The following is a 19,476-nucleotide window of genomic DNA, read 5'->3' on the forward strand; positions in this document are numbered from 1 at the left end:
ATGAATGGATAAACACACATGGTACATCCATACGATGAAATATGACTTGACCTTAGATAGGAATGGAGTACTGAGCTACGCTACAATGTGTGTGAACTTCCAAAACATTAGGCTAAGAGGAAGAAGCCAGACACAAAGGTCACATATTATATGGTTCCATTTACATGAAATATCCAGAAGAGGTAAATCCATAGAGACAGGAAGCAAATTGGTGGCTGTTGGAGGCTAGGAGGAGGGGCTGCTGGGGAGTGACTCTTTCATGGGTGCAGTGTCTCTTTTGGGGGTGATAAAAATGTTCTGGAACGAGACAGAAGTGGTGGTGGCACAACATGGTGAATGTACTAAATACCACGGAATTGTTCACTTTTTTTTTTTTTTTGAGACGAAGTCTCACTCTTGCCGCCCAAGCTAGAGTGCAGTGGTGCGATCTTGGTTCACTGCAGCCTCTGTCTCTTGGGTTAAAGCGATTCTCCTGCCTCAGTCTCTTCAGTAGGTGGGATTATAAACGCCTGCCACCACACCTGGCTAATTTTTGTATTTTCAGTAGAGACGGAGTTTCACCACGATGGCCAGGCTGGTCTCGAACTCCTCATCTCAGGCAATCCGCCCACCTCCGCCTCCCAAAGTGCTGGGATTGCAGGCAGGAGCCACCGCGCCCAGCCCTATTTGATTTTTTATTTTTTTGAGACGGAGTCTTGCTCTGTCACCCAGGCTGGAGTGCAGTGGTGCTATCTTGGCTCTCGGCAACCTCTGCCTCCCGGTTTTAAGTGATTCTCCTGCCTCACCCTCCAGAATATCTGGGATTACAGGCGCACACCACCATGCCCAGCAAACTGTTTTGTGTCTTTGGTAGAGACAGGGTATCACTATGTTGACCCGGCTGGTCTTGAACTCTTGAGCTCAAGTTATCCACCCACCCTGGCCTCCAAAGTTCTGGGATTACAGACATGAGCCACCATGCCTAGCCAATTGCTCACTTTAAAATGGTTATTTTTACATATGAGAATTTCATCTCTTAAAAAAAAAAAAAAGAGTATACGGTGAATGATTCCATTTATATAAAGTTTACAAAAGGAACTGGATGTGACTTCTACTGCCAACCAAATTGGAGTAATGAAGACTGGGTTCAACCTCCCATGTGGAGCAGCTGGTAACCCAGATGACACAGGCTCAACAATGGTTCCCAAGACACAGACATCAGGCAACCCAAGACGATGAACCCCAAGAGATGTAAACAAGCAAGATGACCTCAGCTTCCTGCCCGGAGACAGTGTCCAGGCTGTGGTGCAAGGAGGGGGAATGGAGGCTGAGCCAGGGGACTCCCTGAACTGAGGAGCCGGGGGTATGTGGAGTCCCTGGCAGCTGGACTTTGCAGGACAGGATACCAAAGATGAGAGAGCTGAACAGAGAGCATGCTCGCAGGTCTGCAGAAGGTCCTACGAGAATCTCTGTAACATCCCATCAGGCAAAAATTTCTGAGCTGTAACAGTCAAAGCTCTATCAGCCAAAGAAACTAATAAACTTGACTTCATGAAAATTAAGACTTCCTGCTATTTTTTGGAAGACACCATTGAGAGAACAAAAAGACACACCACAGACAGGGAGAAAATATTTCTGAGTTACATATCTGATGAAGAACTTGTTTCTGGTCAGCCATGGTGGGTCACACCTGTAATCCCAGCACTTTGGGAGGCTGAGGCAGGAGGACCGCTTGAGGTCAGGACTTCAAGATCGGCCTGGGCAACACAGTGAGACCCCATCTCAACAAAAAGAGAAAAAAACTTAGCCAGGTATGGCAGTACTGCCTATAGTCCCAGCTACTCAGGAGGCTGAGGCTGGAAGATCACTTGAGCCCAGCAGGTCAAGGTTGCAGTGAGCTATGATCACACCACTGCACTCCAGCCTGCATGACAGAACCAGACCTCAACTCAAAAAAAAAAAAAAAAAAAAAAAAAAAAGGAAAAAGAAAAAATCAACAACTTGTTTCTGGAGTATAGAAAGAATTCTCAAAACTCAGTAATAAGAAAACAAGCCAACAAAATAAGATGAGCAAAAGATTTGAATGTACATTTCACCAAAGAAGACGTACAATAGCAAATGAGCACATGAAAAGATTATCAATGTCATTAGTCATTAGGGAAATGCAAATTAATGCCACGAGATACCACAACACATTATTAGAATGGCTAAAATTAAAAAGTGTAACCATATCAAGTGTTGGTGAGGATGTGGAGAAACTGAAACTCTCACACAATGCTGGTGGGAATGCAAAAATAGTACAACCACTTGGAAGAATGGTTTAGCAGCTTTAGAAAAATTTAAACATATACCTACCATATGATCCAGCCACACCTACTAATTATTCAAGAGAAACAAAAGCTTGTACACAAATATTCATAGCAGCTTTCTTTTTAATAGCCAAACCCTGGAAACAACTCGAATGTCGATCAGGTGAATGGAGAAACAAACTGTGGTACATCTATACAATGGAATACCATCAAGCAATAAAAAGAAAGAAACTATGTTATAACCTATAGCATGTGTGAGTCTCGGAATAATTATGCTGAATAAAAGAAGCCAAACAAAAAAGAGTACATGCTTTTTTTAAAAAGGACATGTTGGCAAATGCAGTGGCTCACACTTGTAATCCCAGCACTTTGAGAGGCCAAGGCAGGAGGATTACTTGAGCCCAGGAGGTTGATACCAGCCTGGGCAACATAATGAGACCCTGTCTGTACAACTTTAAAAAAAAAAAAAAAAAAAAAACTAGATAGGCATGATGGCACATGCCTATAGTCCCAGCTAGTCCAGAAGCTGAGGTGGAAGGATTGTTTGAGCCTGGGGGGGCAAAGGTTGCAATGAGCCAAGATCATGCCACTGCACTCCAGCTTGGGTGACAGACTGAGACTGTCTCAAAAAAAAGGACATGCTGTGTGATCTAATTTACATAACATTCTAGAATATGCAAACAAGTCTATGGTGACAGAAAGCCTCTCACTAGTTTCTGGGGACAGAGGAGAAGCAGGAGGAAGGGATTTTTTTTTTTTTTTTTTTTGAGACAGACTCTCGCTCTGTCGCCCAGGCTGGAGTGCAGTGGCGTGATTTCGGCTCACAGCAAACTCCGCCTCCCGAGTTCACACCATTCTCCTGCCTCAGCCTCCCGAGCACCTGGGACTACAGGCACCCACCATCACGCCCAGCTAATTTTTTGTATTCTTAGTAGAGACGGGGTTTCACCATGTAAGCCAGGATGGTCTTGATCTCCTGACCTCGTGATCCACCTGCCTCGGCCTCCCAAAGTGCTGGGATTACAGGCATGAGCCACCGCGCCCAGCCGCAGGAAGAGATTATTAAGGATCTGGAAGAGACTTTTGGGGGTGATGGGTATGTTCATAAGCTTTATCATGGTGACGATCTCATGAGTGTGTACATGGGTCAGAATGTATCAAATTGTACACCTTAACCATGTACTAGTGTTCACCGTGTGTCAATTAGACCTCAATAAATCTCATTTTTAAAAAGTAGAACAAACTGATGCTGCCAGAAGTCAGAAGAGTGGTTACCCCTGGTTAAGGATGGGTATTAACAGGAACAGGAGGACAAAGGGGAGGCTAGGAGCTGAAGATGGTCTGGGTGCTGATGACATGGGTGTGTTGAGGTGGTGGACAGGCAGGCTGTACACTTACAACTTAGGGACTTTTCCATGCATAGGATCTATTTCAAGCAACAGTTTTTCCAAATAAAGCCAGCTACCAGTTGACTACTCAGATGTGAACCAGCCACTTAATTCTGTAAGGAGGAGGCAGAGTCAGAGTTCACGGACACCCAAGTCTCAGGTTCAAAAGTCCACACATGAAGCGGGGTGGGCCTGCCTGGGGGAGTATGGTGGGTGTGGCCACCTCCCTTACCTTCTGCTGTAGGTATCTCATCCTTCTGTCTCTGTCTCCTGGACACTCGGGGCTGGCTGGCTGTGGTGCAGGCCCTGGTTCTGGCCCTGGGGGCTTCTCTGGCTCAGGCTCTCTCCCATCTTCCTGACCCCAGAATGACTTCCTGCCAAACAGCCTGTGAGCAATTTCCTCAGCATTTTCCAGCCGGAGCCCAAGCTGGGAAGGGAAGCCACGGGCTCAGGGAGGAACAATTCAGTCACAGGGGTGATGATGAGCTGTTAGGCTGGGGATATGAATGGAGGACCCAGAAGGCTTGAGCAGGGCACTCCAGGCTCCCTGGTGCCCACCTGGGCTGAGGTTCAGGGACACAACCTTGGGAAATCCACCACTCTCTCTGTATCTGCTTGGTAGATGCCACACTGTAGGAATTCTTGCCAATTCTTTAAGGCTTGGGTCAAATGTCATCACCAGTGGGAAGCCCTCCCTGAACTCCCATGTCACTCTCTTCCCACCTCCTCTGCCCCACACACAATATACTCAGACTGGAATGTGTGTCTTCCTCGAAAGATCCAGGATGAGGGCAAGGGCTCGTGTATCAATCACTAGGCACCTGCACGACCACCCCTGGATAGGGGGGAGGGTTCTCAAAATTTGATAGGTGAATAAATGGATCTTTCCTTCTGTCCCTCCCGTCTTCCATCTGCCCCTCCGCACACCCCTCTCTTCACCTATCCTTTCATCCTTCCCACCCATCCATCCATCCATCTGCCTCTCCACCTTCCATCTTTTCTTTCCTTTGTTCTATCCATCCTTATTCCTATCCATCCATCTGCTTTTCCTTTCTTATGGACCCCTCTCCTTCCATCTATCCTTTCTTCCCTTTTTCCATCCAGACATCTCTGATAGCATTTTCAGAGAAGTCACCAGAGACCAGCCCTTGGCAATGACTGGTGAGTGGATGGATGGATAATAGATGGATGTGTGACTCAGAGGATGAAAGATGGATGAGTGGGAAAACAGATGAATAGATAGGTAGGTAGACAGAGATGGATGGGAAATCACATGGCTGGATGGACACACAGATGGACAGATGGGAGGGTGGGTATGTCCATGGATGGGTAGGAGGGTGGACAGATGAATAAGTGAATGGATGGATGGGTGGGTGGGTGGTTTGGTAAATGGATTGAGTGAATAGATGGATGGATGGATGGATGGATGGATGGATGGATGGATGGATGGATGAATGATACATGGGTAGACAGATGATGGGTGGGTAGATGAATGAAAGATGGCTGGATAGATGATGGGAGGGTGGGCGGATAGATGATGGGTGGGTGGATGAATGGATGATGGGTGGGTGGGTGGGTGGTTGGATGAATAGATGATGGGTGGGTGGATGAATGGATGACGGGTGGGTGGGTGGTGCATGGACGAGATGAATGAGAGGGATGTGTGTGGATGGACAGATGGACAGATGAGCAGGTAAGTGGATAGATGGAAGGAGGGAGGGAGGGATGGAGTGACGGAGGCATGTAGGTGAATTGATAGATATATGGACATATCTATGGGCGGGTGGGTGACTAGATATTAGGGGAGGAGATTGAACAATGGAGGCAAGGGATGGATGGACAGACAGGTAAGTGACTGGGATATTTTTTGGCCCCAAGTCTAGAAGAGGCCCTGCAGAGGCTATAGCAAGGCTCCCCTCTAACCTCCAGAAGGTTGAAGGCACGGCCCATGGTGTGGATGGTCAGGTTGACTGTGGCAGAACGGGGAAGAAAGGAGGCAGGAGAGAAGAGAAGGGTCCCCTCCAGGTTGGCTCCCAGGCTGCCAGACACTAGGAGTAAGAAAAGAACATCAGTACACTCTGTACACTCACAGAGTGGGGTCTGGCTATTACCACAGGGCCATACCCTGAGACAGGGCCAGATACATGGTGTGTCTTCCCACCCCTCCCTGGCCAGGATGGGAAACAGCCTTAAGCCTTTTCAAGAACAGAGAGAGTCCAGGACACAGAGTCACACACACCCACTTCTGCTGACAGGCAGAGAGGAGGTGCCCAGAGCACCTGACCCCCAACCCCAGGCTTCCCAGAATGACTGAGGTAGTTTTGGAGCCTTAGGTTGAAAGAGATTCCCTTTTTTACTTTCTGTTTAATTACAACAAAGAGGCAGTCTCAGTGTGGGGCTAATCTCTTTTCTTAACACAGGAAAAAACACTTCTCACAATTCGCAGCCCTCAGCAAGCCACAGAATCCAGGAGAATTTAATAAAACAGTGTTTCGGCCAGGCACAGTGGCTCACGCCTGTAATCTCAGCTTTGGGAGGCCGAGGTAGGCAAATCACTTAAGGCCAGGGGTTCGAGAGCAGCCTGGCCAGCATGGTGAAACCCCATCTCTACTAATAAAAATACAAAAATTAGCCGGGCATGGTGGTGCGCGCCTGTAGTCCCAGCTACTCGAGAGGCTAAGGTAGAAGAATCACTTGAACCCTGGAGGCAGTGGTTGCAGTGAGACGAGATTGTGCCACTGTACTCCAGCCTGGGCAATAGGGCGAGAGTCCATGTCAAAAAAAAAAAAAAAAATCAGTGTTTCGTTACCCGCCTCTGGGTGTACAGTACTCCTTTTTAGGACTACCTTCTCCTTACAGAGAGTTAAGGTGATTTTCTATTAATGGTAGTGATAGACAATTTCCTCTTTAACATAAATATAAGGTACAAAGAGCCAATTTAGAGAAAAGATATAAGTATTCAGCTGAATGCCATAAAATAACTGATATGACTTCTGTCTTCCAAAAAAAGCAGCAGGTGCTATGAAAATATTGCAAAAATATTTTTGAACAAGCAGCATGTAAGTTTTTTGTTGTTGTTGTTGTTGTTTGTTTGTTTTGTTTTTTTGAGACAGGGTCTTACTCTGTCCCCCACGCTGGAGTGCAGTGGTGCAATCATGACTCACTGCAGACTTGACCTCCTGGGCTCAAGCAGTCCTCCTGCCTCAGCCTCCCAAAGTGCTGGGATTACAGGTTTGAGCCACCACACCCAACTGGCATGTAAATATTTGACCCCTTGACACAACGTCTGATCCACATGCTCTCAAGAGCTGGAGCTCCAGGGCCCCCAGCCTTTGTGGTCCCAGAGCAGGACAGGGGCTGCCCAGGATGGCCATACCTGATCGGAAGGTGACATCAGAATAGGACGAGTGTTTCCACATTTCTGGGTGGAACTCCTGGCTGAGGATGTCCTCAGGGAGGGTGTCCCGGAGGGCCCGTTTCAGGGGGTCGTGCGTCTCCAGCAGCTGCAGGAGGTGACTCCACACAAAAGAACCCACTGGAATAGAGTCGTGGGCAGCAGGGAGGGGCCATGAGGAAAGGGCCAGGACCTGGCGCTGTCCAGAGAAAAGACCCTCCCCACCCCCATCCCAGTCCTCAATTCCCACACACGGGGGCTTCTCAGGAGTCTGGCTACAGAGACCTACGTCTTCTCTCAAGAAACAGCAGCCAACAAGTCGTGCCTGAACAGAACTTGGAAATCCAACCCGTGTATGGAATTCTGACACACTTCCCAGAAGAGAAAGGAAGGTGTCATGGACTCAAAAGTCAGACCTGAGTATGAATCCAGTCCCAAAGCTCAAAACCTGTGTGACCTTGGGGTGGTCCCTCTGCCTCTCCGAGCCTCAGTTTCCTCATCAGTGAAAATGAGAAGTCAGACCTGATTTCAAATCCTAGTTCCACCATGTACCAGTGTGGCCTGAGATGGTCACTCCAGCTCTTGGAACCTTAGTTTTCTCATCTGAAGAAGGAACTAACAAAGTACCTTGCAGGGCTTTTTGGGAAGATCAGTTAAAAGCAGAGCCTGGACCTAAAAAGACTAAGCACATTTCAGCATCAACAAAAGGTGACGTGTGACCCATGAGGGTCCCTGGAGGGATAAAGATCAAATAAGAGCCTCAGGGGACTGAATCCAACGGGGAATATTAGAGTCCTACAGGGAGCCCCCAACCCTCCCCCCATTGTCTCAGGCTCTTAGAAGGTCCAGTCAGGGGCTTCAGGAACAATCTATCACAGAATAGAGCAGAATGTGGGTTTTTAGGGATAAGGTGCCCACTTATTCCCACTGGACAATACATCAGGTGGTACCCCAGGGCCACTGTGGAGGCTGAGCCCCTCAGCTGATCCCCTGAGGAGGGGTTTAGCACACATCACACCCCATGCCTGAAACTGCCAAGGCAGAGAGGTGTATCTTCCAATAGTGCCATCTCTTCAGAATGTAATTCAGCAATATCACATCAGACTTTTAAATGTACATACCCTTTACCATGGCAACTTATCTTCTGGGAAATTATCCTAAAGTGAGATTAACTCAAGGGCCAAAGGTAGCTGTGCAGGTAGGTTTGTGGTTGTTGCTTCTAACGGCAAAAGACCAGAAACAGCCTAAAGGCCTATCAGTGGAGACTGGTAAAATGGGTTATAGTACAAACTTCTGGCGGAACACCCACACAGCCACAGATCAGAGTCCATAAGAGCTATAGATGAGAGACAAGCTCCTAGACATGCTAAAGACAAAAAGCAAGCAGCAGGCTGGACCCAGTGGCTCATCCCTGTCATCTCAAGCACTTTGGGAGGCTGAGGTGGATGGATCACCTGAGGTCAGGAGTTTGAGACCAGCCTGGCCCACATGGAAAACCATCTCTAATAAAAGAATACAAAAATTAGCCAGGCATGGTGGTGTGCAGCTGTAATCCCAGCTACTCAAGAGGCCGAGGCAGGGGAATTGCTTGAACCCAGAAGGTAGAGGTTGCAGTGAGCTGCAACTGTGCCATTGCACTCCAGCATGGGCAACAGAGTGAGAATCTGTCTCAAAAAAAAAAAAAAAAAAAAAAAGGCCGGGCACAGTGGCTCACACCTGTAATCCCAGCACTTTGTGGGGCTGAGGCGGGCAGATCATGAGGTCAGAAGATCGAGACCATCCTGACTAATGTGGTGAAACCCCGTCTCTACTAAAAGAATACAAAAAATTAGCTGGGCGAGCTGGTGGCCGCCTGTAGTCCTAGCTACTTGGGAGGCTGAGGAAGGAGAATGGCATGAACCCGGGAGGCAGAGCTTGCAGTGAGCCAAGATCACACCACTGCACTCCAGGCTGGGTGACAGAGCGAGACTCCGTCTCAAAAAACAAAACAAAACAAAAAAGCCAAGAGCACAACAGCAAGTAGAACATGATCCTGAGATGCTATTGTTAAGGAGATATGTGTGTATGTTTACCTATGTATTACAAGTTCTGATGTAATACACAGGAGAACTGTTCACAGTGTGTATCTTCAGGACATAGGAAAATACTGGGGGGAAGAGGAAGGAAGACTAATTTTCCATTTGTCCCTTGCCTATGCTTTAAAATTTTGACTATACAGCTACACTGCATTAATAATAATAGCAGTAGTGATAACAACATTAAAAGCAACAGTCACACATATGGCACTTACTATGCTTTCTAAATGTCTTTGTGTATTAACTCATTTTATGCTCACAACACTCTATGAGGGAGGTACTAGCATTATCCCTATTTTACAGATACAGAAATGGAGGCTCACAAAGGTTTACTTACTTGTCTAAAGGTATACAGGAAGGAAGAGGTGAAGCTGGGATTTGAACCTGGGCTCTCAGGCTCCAGGCTCTCACCCCACTGTGCATTATGGAAAATTTTTCAACAATCAGTTGAACTTATTTTTTTGAATTTACATCTTTGTGTTCAGGTGCCTGTATAAAGGGAATTGTCTCACTCCAGAAGGGATCTGAGATTTGCCGACGCCACCCCTCTTCTATCTGAGGTCTCTCTTTAGGATACTGTGTCGTGATCTGGCCAGAGCTAAAAGAGGCCTCACTGATTTCCATCCTATTTTACAGATGAGGAAACTGAGGACCAGAGAGGAGAAGCAACTTCTCCAAAGTCATCCAATGGCAGAATGGGGACTGGAATTGCCATGTGGGGGAGGGAAGAACACATAGCCCCTTATCTAGACAGTGTGGTAGAGAAACAGGGGAACAAGAAGACAGGAGAATACCAAATGGGTGGAGGGAGAGGATGCTCTCAAACCCCCTGCACTCTTCAGGAGGTGCCCTCCCAGTCCCACCCCTGCCCACACCCCTCCCACACACACACCCAAGGCTCACCCTGGGTGGAGAGCTCGCCTGCCTGGGTGCGCCGCACCTGGGCAAACACCTCCTCACTGGGGCATCTCATCAGGGCCAGGTAGGCATTGATACGGATCTCAGCATCCTCCTCCAGGGATTGGTACAGACGGGAGAGCACCGATCGCTGGCTTGGGCAGAAGGAAAGCCATCACCCAAGGCCTACCTACCTCCACCCAGGAGTATGATGTCCCTGGCTGCAGCAGGTGGACCTGCTGCCTAGCCCCAGCTGTCCTGATGCCCCTACTGCGGGAGGCTTCCCCGACGTACACTCACCTGTGGCTCAGCTGTGGGAGGTAGCAGGGGTTCAATGACCGTGCCTAATTCCCAGTCTCTACCAGCCCCAGCCTACAGCCTCATCAATTCCCCAACAAATGGGCATGGCTACATTCCGATAAAACTATTTACGAAACAGCATAGTGTCTCGCCACACAGGAGGTCTTTAAATGTCTTGGCCTTCCTAAGCCCTTCCTAAGCAATTCACCTCCCCACATTGTGACTCCCTCAATACCTATTGGCTTCCTCCACAGCCAGCCAGCCAGCCACCCATCCATCCACCCACCCACCCATCTATCCATTCACCCATCCACCTACCCATCATCCATCCACCCACCCATCCATCCATGCAACAAATATTAACATAAGCAGCAACTATGCACCCAGCACTGTGCTAGGTGACAGCTATAAACAAGACCAACTAAGCCCCTGTCCACCTGAAGCTGGTATCCTAGTGCAGGGAGACAGTCAATGAGATTAGCATGTGAAATACATAAAAAGTTAGGTGGTGGCCGGGCGCAGTGGCTCATGCCTGTAATCACAGCACTTTTGGGAGGCCGAGCTGGGAGGATCACGAGGTCAGGAGATCGAGACCATCCTGGCTAACACGGTGAAACCCCGTCTCTACTAAAATTACAAAAAAATTAGCTGGGCGTGGTGGCGGGCACCTGTAGTCCCAGCTACTCAGGAGGCTGAGGCAGGAGAATGGCATGAACCCAGGTGGCAGAGCTTGCAGTGAGCGGAGATGGTGACACTGCACTCCAGCCTGGGTGACAGAGTGAGACTTCGTCTCAAAAAAAAAAAAAAAAGCTAGGTGGTAATAAACCCTAAGGAAGGAAAAATGAAATGGGGAAACAGGACCAGAGCCAGGGGGACCTGGGAGGTTCAATTTCAGGTGAAATTGTCAAGGGAGACCTCACAGTGAAAGTGCCTTTTAAGCTAAGACGTACAGGATGTGAAAAAGAAAGGCCTGGGGACATCTGGAGGAAAAGTGTACCAGGAAAGAGGACAGCATGTGCAAAGGGCCTGGGGCAAGAGAGGGTCACAAGTGTTTGAGGAAGAACAGAAAGGGCAATGTGCTGGGGAGGAGGGGTGGGAGGTGACAGGAGCAGGTGAGGCCCAGAGGTCAGATCCCTCAGGGTCTGGGAGGTCAATGAAGGGACTGTAACTTTGACTCTGAGTAAGAAGGGAGGTAGTGGTCCAGGGATTAGCAAACTTTTTCTGTAAAGGGACAGAGAACTCTTTTAGACTCTGCAGGCCATGTGGTCTCTTGCAATGACTTGACTCTGCAGGTGGAGCAGGAAAGCAGCCATAGATTAACACCTAAGTGAGTGGGCATGGCTGTGTTCCGATAAAACTTTATTGAGAAAAACAGACAAAGGGCCAGGTAGTGGCCCATGGCCCGTAGTCTGCCAAATCCTGTACTAGAGGGGGCACAGATGGCACTGGTAATCATACGGTTGTGTTTTTGATAAATAATCTGCTTCCCACACTACACACAGGCTTAGACCTGGATACCTGTTCACACTAGTACCCAGCCCACAGTAGGTGCTCATTAAATACATGATGAATGAACAATTGAATAAGTGAATTAGCAAACTGTGGTTCGAGACCCACCACCATCCAACCCCAACCCTGTGAAACAGCACACAAGGGCTCACGTCTGCAGAGCAGGGGACCCTTCGGAAGGCCTGGATGGCCCCCAGCCGGATCTCGGGTGTGCTGCTTCTCAGAGATGCACAGGCACTCAGCGTAGGGGTGAGAGCCACGACTGCCAAGCCCGCGTTGCCGACTGCCTTCAGCACCAGCTGGAGCTAAAACAAGATGGAGGCAGGACCATGAGGGGCCGTGGCGTGGGGGGAGGGGCCGTGGCGTGGGGGGAGGGGCCGTGGCGTGGGGGGAGGGGCCGGCGGCGTGGGGGGAGGGGCCGTGGCGTGGGGGGAGGGGCCGTGGCGTGGGGGGAGGGGCCGTGGCGTGGGGGGAGGGGCCGTGGCGTGGGGGGAGGGGCGGCGGCGTGGGGGGAGGGGCGGCGGCGTGGGGGGAGGGGCGGCGGCGTGGGGGGAGGGGCGGCGGCGTGGGGGAGGGGCGGCGGCGTGGGGGGAGGGGCGGCGGCGTGGGGGAGGGGCGGCGGCGTGGGGAAGGGCGGCGGCGTGGGGAAGGGCGGCGGCGTGTGGGGGGCAGTGGCGTGGGGGAGGCAGTGGCGTGGCGGGGGTGCTGTGAAGAGCATTTACCCACCTTCTCAGGGTGGGGGCCAATTTCTGTCCCCAGGCACGCTCCAGACCCCGCGGGCCAGCCTGGCGCCTTCCTGGGCATCTCAGCCCATTCCCCCTTCCCCCTTTCACCCCACCCCCACTCAGTGGTGTTGGGGGGCAGTGGTGTGGGGGGGCAGTGGTATAGAAGGGGCAGTGGCGTGGGGGGGCAGGCAGGAGGGTGAGGAGACGGGTTGAAGGGGGGAAGGGGGAATGAGGGATAGGAGGAAGGGGCAAAGGGGGGAACCCACCCCCACCCTCTCCACCTGGAGCTTGCCTGATTGGCTTGGGCCCCACTGGGGGCACTGACGCCGGTACTCAGGACACTGGATGTCCTCACCTTGTCATCATGCGAGGGCTCCTGGATGGTACAGTTCTCACCCAAGGCGTCACCCAGGATCCTCACTAGGGAGCTGACTCCAGGCAGCTGGCTGCAGGGCCCATCCAGAGAAGCACAGAGGTTGTGCACCAGGGCTGAGATGCCCAGGAAGGCACCAGGGCTGGCCTGCGGGGTCTGGAGCAGTGGCTGGGGACAGAAATTGGCCACCTGAGGTGGTGGGTAAATGCACTTCACAGGCCTCACCCTGGCCACACATCGACTCACCTGGGCACTTCATAATACAGAGCTGAGTCCCCCAGAGTCTGAACAAATTGCTCTGTTCAGGGAACATTTTAAAAGCACCCCAGAGGCCAGACACGGTGGCTCATGCCTGTAATCCCAGCACTTTGGGAGGCCAATGCAGGTGGATCACCCGAGGTCAGGAGTTCGAGACCAGCCTGGCCAACATGGCAAAACCCCGTCTCTACTAAAAATACAAAAATTAGCCTAGCATGGTGGTGTGTGCCTGTAAGCCCAGCTACTCGGGAGGCTAAGGCACAAGAATCCCTTGAACCCGGGAAGCAGAGGCTGCAGTGAGCTGAGATCGTACCACTGCACTGCACCCTGGGTGGCAGAGCGAAACTCTGTCTCAAAAAAAAAAAAAAAAGAAAAGAAAACAAAAAAGGCACTCCATGTGGCCCACCACTCAGACGCCCAGCTACCCTCACTCCAGGGCTTCAGTGAAAGGAAGGCAAACAGGAGGGGGTTCAGGACACAGCTGCTCCCCGCCCCAGGCACCTCAGAGAAATCAGACCAACAAATCTTTTTTTTTTTTTTTAAGATGGAGTCTTGCTCTGTCATCCAGCCTGGAGTGCAGTGGTCCTATCTAGGCCCACTGCAACCTCCACCTCCTGGGTTCATGTGATTCCCCTGCCTCGGCCTCCCACATAGCTGAGATTACAGACACGTGCCACCACGCTTGGCTCATTTTTCTATTTTTAGTAAAGCCGGGTTTCACCATGTTGGCCAGGCTGGTGGTGAACCCCTGACCTCAAGTGATCTGCCCACCTCGGTCTCCCAAAGTGCTGGGATTACAGGCATGAGCCACCGTGCCCGGTCTAGACCAACAAATCTTAATAAACTGTGTTCAGTACAAGCCAGACTGCTGATAACATGTCACACACGTTGCCTTTCTTATCATTCCCATTTTGCAGAGCAGGAAGCTGAGACACAGAAAGGGTAAGGAACTTGCCTCAGGTAGCCCACAGCTATAGATAGAACTGAGACTTAACCCAGGAGAGGCTGGCTCCCAGGCCAGGCATGATCCCAACACTCACGGCTTCTCAAAATGCAAATTCTGGGCTCACTCTAAAATCCAGCCCTGGGGCACTGGCTGTGAACAGGGGCCTCTGTGCTAGACCCACGCCACTCCAGAACAGGGACTGCTTGGCAGCTGTGGAGAAATAAAATCTCTGCCTAGCTCTGTCCTTTTTTTTTTTTCTCGAGATGGAATCTCGCTGTTGTCACCCAGGCTGGAGTCCAGTGGCACAATCTCAGCTCACTGCAACCTCTGCCTCATGAGATCAAGTGATTCTCCAGCCTCAGCTTCCTGAGTAGCTGGGATGACAGATGTCTGCCACCACGCCTGGCTAATTTTTGTATTTTTAGTAGAGATGGGGTTTCACCATATTGGCCAGGCTGGTCTCGAACTCCTGACCTCAGGCGATCTGCCCACCTCAGCCTCCCAAAGTGCTGGGATTACAGGAGTGAGCCACCACGCCCGACCTGCCCAGCTCTGTTCTTTCTTTGGATTCGTGACTCTTCACCAGATCTGTGTTACTACGCTAGGGTGTGAGCACACTGTGTGAAGGTGTGAACATGAGCATCTGTGTGTGTGCATATTGGTGTGTGCTGTAGAATCCTAGTGCTTGTGGGTGTGTACGTTCCCACTTGGGTGTGCAGGTGTCTCAGCGCACTCGAGTACCCTAGTATGCGTGCATTTCCTGGTGGATGCCTGTGCACACGTGTCCCCATGTGGGCATCTCGTGTGTCCCAGTGGGTGTGTGCACGTGCCCATGCGTCCAGGTGCGTGTGTACTGTGTGTCCCTTGTGTGCCCATGCACAGCCCAGTGTGTCTTGGTGTGCCTGTACATGTGTCCAGGTGTGGGTGGCTGTCTCCACACGTCCCACTGTGTGAGTGTCCTACTGTGTCTATGTGCATGTCGTGCCATGTCTTCACATGTGCATACACTGGGGTGTATATCTGCATCTCCAGGTACGTGAGTCTTGGCGTGTATGCCTCAATGTGTGTGTGTGTGTGTGTGTCTGCGCGCGTGTGTATCTTGACAGGTCTATGGTGTGGGTGTGTGTCCGTGCATTTCCCCATGTGGGTGTCCTGGGAAAGCCTGCCTCAGTGTGAGCCTGCAACAGTGTGTGTAGGTCTGTGTGTGTACACGTGATCCAGCATGTGTGTGCATATCCCTGTGTGTTTGTGTGTCCCTGTGCCTTGGTGTGAGCCTGTGTCAGAGTACGTGCAGGTCTGTGCATGTACACGTGATCCAGTGTGCGTGTGCACGTCCCAGTGCAATGGGTGCCTGCTTCAGTGTGTGTGGGTTGTGTCCCATGTGTGTACACGTGCGCTCAGGATGCATGCGTGTGGGTCGTGGCGTGTGCATCTCACTGCATATTTTCTTTGTGAAAGAACAGGGGTGTGTGGAGCCTGGAAAAAGCACATTCAATGTTTCCCTGTATTTGAGCAAAGAAAACAAAGCTGTCTGTTTTCTTAATACAGAGCAGGGCAAGCGGGCGTGGCTGGGAGGGCAGGGGTTATAAAAAGACTAAGAAGCTCTCCGGCACATGGGAGGGGCCGCCTGCTGGAGGTTCCCGCCTCTGACTGCTGTGCCCAAGAAAGGCGGCGGGGGCACAGACAGGGCAGGCTCGGGCCTGTCCCAGACCAAAGCTGGAGCCAGAAGCCTGGTCACAGCCTGCAGGGCTGTGGGGCAGGCTGGTGCCACTTGGCTGGCAGAGAGCCCAGATCTGTGAGCCACTTCCGGTGGCCCCGCCAGGACGACTGGGCCAGCATGAGGCCTGGGTGCTGAGCAGTCCACACAGTAATGACCCAGTTGGTTCTGTGTACGGCTGCCCGGGGGATGCACCCAGAAGGGCCAGCCTTCCCCGTTTTCACAAAAACCAGAAACCACATCGCAAAGAGAAGAACAAAGAATTTTGAAAGAAAAATAAATTAAAAAAAAAAAAAATGGGAGGAGAAAAAAACAATCTTAATGCAAAAATCTCTAACGAAGGCTTACTTACACTTCAGTTGAAAGTCTGTTTAAAATATTCACTCTTTTTCATTTTTAAAGATGGAAAAATAAAATTATCCTCAAACCTGTGACCCTTATTAAGCTGATTTCACTTTTCCAACATGATTCTAAAGCTCAGTCATCATGCTCAAACCAACCCTCCCTGAAAAGCTAAGAAAACAGAACTGGGAGAAGACAAGCCAGGAAGCACTGGGACCTGGGGGAGATCAAACACCAGCTACAAAGCATCAAGAAGCCGCACTTCACCAACATGAAGAACTTTTGTTCATTGAAAGACACCATTAAGAAGGCCGGGCGCAGTGACTCATGCCTGTAATCCCAGCACTTTGGGAGGCCGAGGCAGGCAAATCACATGAGCTCAGGAGTTCGAGATCAGCCTGGCCAACATGGTGAAATCCCATTTCTACTAAAAATACAAAAGAATTAGCCAGGCCTGGTGGTGTGCATCATAATCCCAGCTACTCAGGAGGCTGAGGCACGAGAATCACTTGAACCCGGGAGGTGGAGGTTGCAGTGAGCTGAGATTGTGCCACTGCACTCCAGCCTGGGCAACAGAGCGAGACTCCGTCTCAAAAAATAATAATGATTAAATAAATAAATAAATAAAATTATTCCGAAATTAAAAGTTCATTAAAATACTCTCTCCCTGCTTGCCCCTCACTCCCCACTTCCCACCCCCCTCATCTCCCCAGGCTTCACGAAGCCGGTGCATTCCCAGAACCTGCCAGGGCTCATGCAGGGCCTTGCTGACTCGATGACAGAACAAGAAAATACGGCCCAGAGAGGCATGAGCTCTGGCCTGCATATGGAACATCGCATGTGAGGCAGGTAGAGGAAGCTTCTGGGCTCCACAAGCCGATGGATGCCACCTGCTTGGCTCAGTGCTGTGTCCCAGACTAATGGCAACAGCCACTTCCCTCCGCACACACCATACAATTCACCTGGTCTGCAAGGTCATTCTACAAAATAGTCCCATTGTCCAGACGGGGAAAATTGAGGCCTGGGAAAGTAAAGTACCTTGCCCAAGGTCCTGCTGGTGAGGAATGGGGCTGGGATCTGAAATAAGGAAGTCCAGATGGGTTTGTGCTCTTAGTTACTGCACACGAATTGAACACATGTACAAATAAACGAGGGAAAGGAGGAAGCGGGGAAGGGGGGAAGGGAGGAAGAGCGGAGGGGGGAAGGGAGGAAGGGGGGGAAGAAGGGGGGAAGGGAGGCAGAGGGGAGGGGGGAAGGGAGGCAGGGGGGGGAAGGGAGGCAGAGGGGAGGGGGGAAGGGAGGCAGAGGGGAGGGGGGAAGGGAGGGAGAGGGGAGGAGGGGAAGGGAGGCAGAGGGGAATGGGGGAAGGGGAAGGAGACAGACATTTCCAGGGAGATGGGCTAAGCCCAGGGCAGGTCTTGGGTGGTTCTGGCATTCCTGGTGGCCAGCGTGTCACCTGCTAGGCTGTGAACTGTGGGTGATGACTCTTGGGACCCAGTCTGGGCCTGGCTCTGAGTCAGTGCCTGATTCTTGTCTGCTGAGCAGAGCCAGCAACACAGTCTACCTGGAACAGCCCCACCTCAAACCCTGGGGTCAGAGGCCAGAAGGCAAGGGCTCCCTATATTCCACCTGGAGGGACAGCCAGGGCTGGACCAGCTCCAGGGGCTCTCAGATCCTGGTAGGGTCCATTCTACCAATGCAGGGGTCTCTGATGCCCCCAGGGACCCCAGCTGCCTGGCACCAGCTTTGTCTTCACTCCCGCTCCCTACCGATGCCATCTGACTTGGCACTCACTATTAGCCGGGACAAGATGGGGAGTGACAGGTGACACCCCCCCGCCCAGGAAAGTGAGGACACACCCCAAGGTCTCAGGTCAGAATTGAGGTGAAGGGCAGAGCAGCTGCAATCCCTTGGGCAAGCTGCCCTACCTCTTTGGGCCTCGGTTTTCTTGCCTGCAAAATGGGGTTGATGACAGCACCTACTTCATAGAGACACCTCAAGGGTTAAATGAGACCTCCACATATCGTAGAAAGTATTGACCTCATCTCACACAGATTTCCTAATCTCCAGACTCATTAAATATGTGTGTTTATAAATATAATAGCTCTGATTTCAAGTGCTCAGATTTCGTGCCAGACACCAGGAGAACCACTTCACACACAGCATTTCATTCCTCACTATAAGACCAGGATAGAGGTACCACTGCCATTCTCCTTTTAGAGATCAGAAAACAGTCGGGCGTGGTGGCTCACACCTGTAATCCCAGCACTGTGGGAGGCTGAGGTGGGTGGATCACTTGAGGTCAGGAGTTCGAGACCAGCCTGCCCAACATGGCGAAACCCCGTCTCTACTAAAAAAAATACAAAACTTAGCCAGGTGGGGTGGTGCATTCATGTAGTCCCAGCTACTTGGGAGGCTGAGGCAGAAGAATTGCTTGAACCCGGGAGGTGGAAGTTGCAGTGAGCTGAGATCGCACTGCTGCACTCCAGCTTGGGCGACAGAGCAAGACTCCGTCCTAAATAATAATAATAATCATCATCAGAAAAGAAGCTCAGGAAGGTTAAATCACTTGCCTGGGATCACACAGGTGGGAGGCACATTGCTGACCCTTGAACCCGGAATTCTCTGATACCAAAGGTTCCCTTGAACCCGCCACAGAAGCCCAGGAGGATGGGTGGTCTGGCCTCCTCTGCTGATCCTACGAGGGGCTGGCACAAAAGAATGATCACCTCCCCCGCATCTAACCAGCAGCCAAGCCACGGAGGGAGGACACCGGGGCCCCGGGTGGGGTGCAGGGACTCACCAGCAGCATGTGGACCATAGCATCTGTGGGCTGTGGGAGGAAGGCCAGCGATGAGAGCCACGCCTCCACCTCATCTGCCTCCATCTCTGCTGATGCGATGAGTTCCTTCATGAGGCCCACACAGTGCTCCGTCCCACAGGAAGGCAGGGCATCCAACAGTGGCTGCCTGAGATCATCAAGGTGACCCACACGTGCTGAGTGCCTGCAAAGCTCATCTCACCGAAGTCACCCAGGGGTAAACTGAGGCTCAGAGAGGTACGGTGCAGACATGCCCACCCTCACACCTTGGGAGGGGCTGAGCCGGGTCTGGGACCCTGCAGTCTGGCTGAGGCCCGTGCTCTTAGCACGGCAGCACCCAGCCCAGACCCCGGCAGCTCTACCCACCCAAGAAACACTAGTGTGGGAAAACACAAGTCCACACCCAGTGCTCTGCTGAAACCCACCCAAGCAAATGTCACCGA

At 51.2% G+C, this 19,476-nt stretch overlaps 1 protein-coding gene across 1 annotated transcript in view; it reads right to left on the reverse strand.

The window, feature by feature from the left end:
- LOC101140736 (uncharacterized) overlaps nt 1–19,476 on the reverse strand; it is a 152,987-nt gene that overhangs the window by 107,978 nt on the left and 25,533 nt on the right. The window contains exons 10-16 of the mRNA XM_031002978.3: nt 19,016–19,181; nt 12,932–13,117; nt 12,004–12,156; nt 10,049–10,193; nt 7,053–7,211; nt 5,600–5,724; nt 3,909–4,103 (exon numbers count right to left, since the gene is read on the reverse strand). Of these exons, the coding sequence (XP_030858838.3) occupies nt 3,909–4,103; nt 5,600–5,724; nt 7,053–7,211; nt 10,049–10,193; nt 12,004–12,156; nt 12,932–13,117; nt 19,016–19,181 (1,129 nt within the window). The remainder of the gene's footprint in view (nt 1–3,908; nt 4,104–5,599; nt 5,725–7,052; nt 7,212–10,048; nt 10,194–12,003; nt 12,157–12,931; nt 13,118–19,015; nt 19,182–19,476) is intronic.

Source organism: Gorilla gorilla, chromosome 18 (genome assembly GCF_029281585.2).
Source record: "Gorilla gorilla gorilla isolate KB3781 chromosome 18, NHGRI_mGorGor1-v2.1_pri, whole genome shotgun sequence".
In the NCBI taxonomy this organism is placed as follows: domain Eukaryota; kingdom Metazoa; phylum Chordata; class Mammalia; order Primates; family Hominidae; genus Gorilla; species Gorilla gorilla.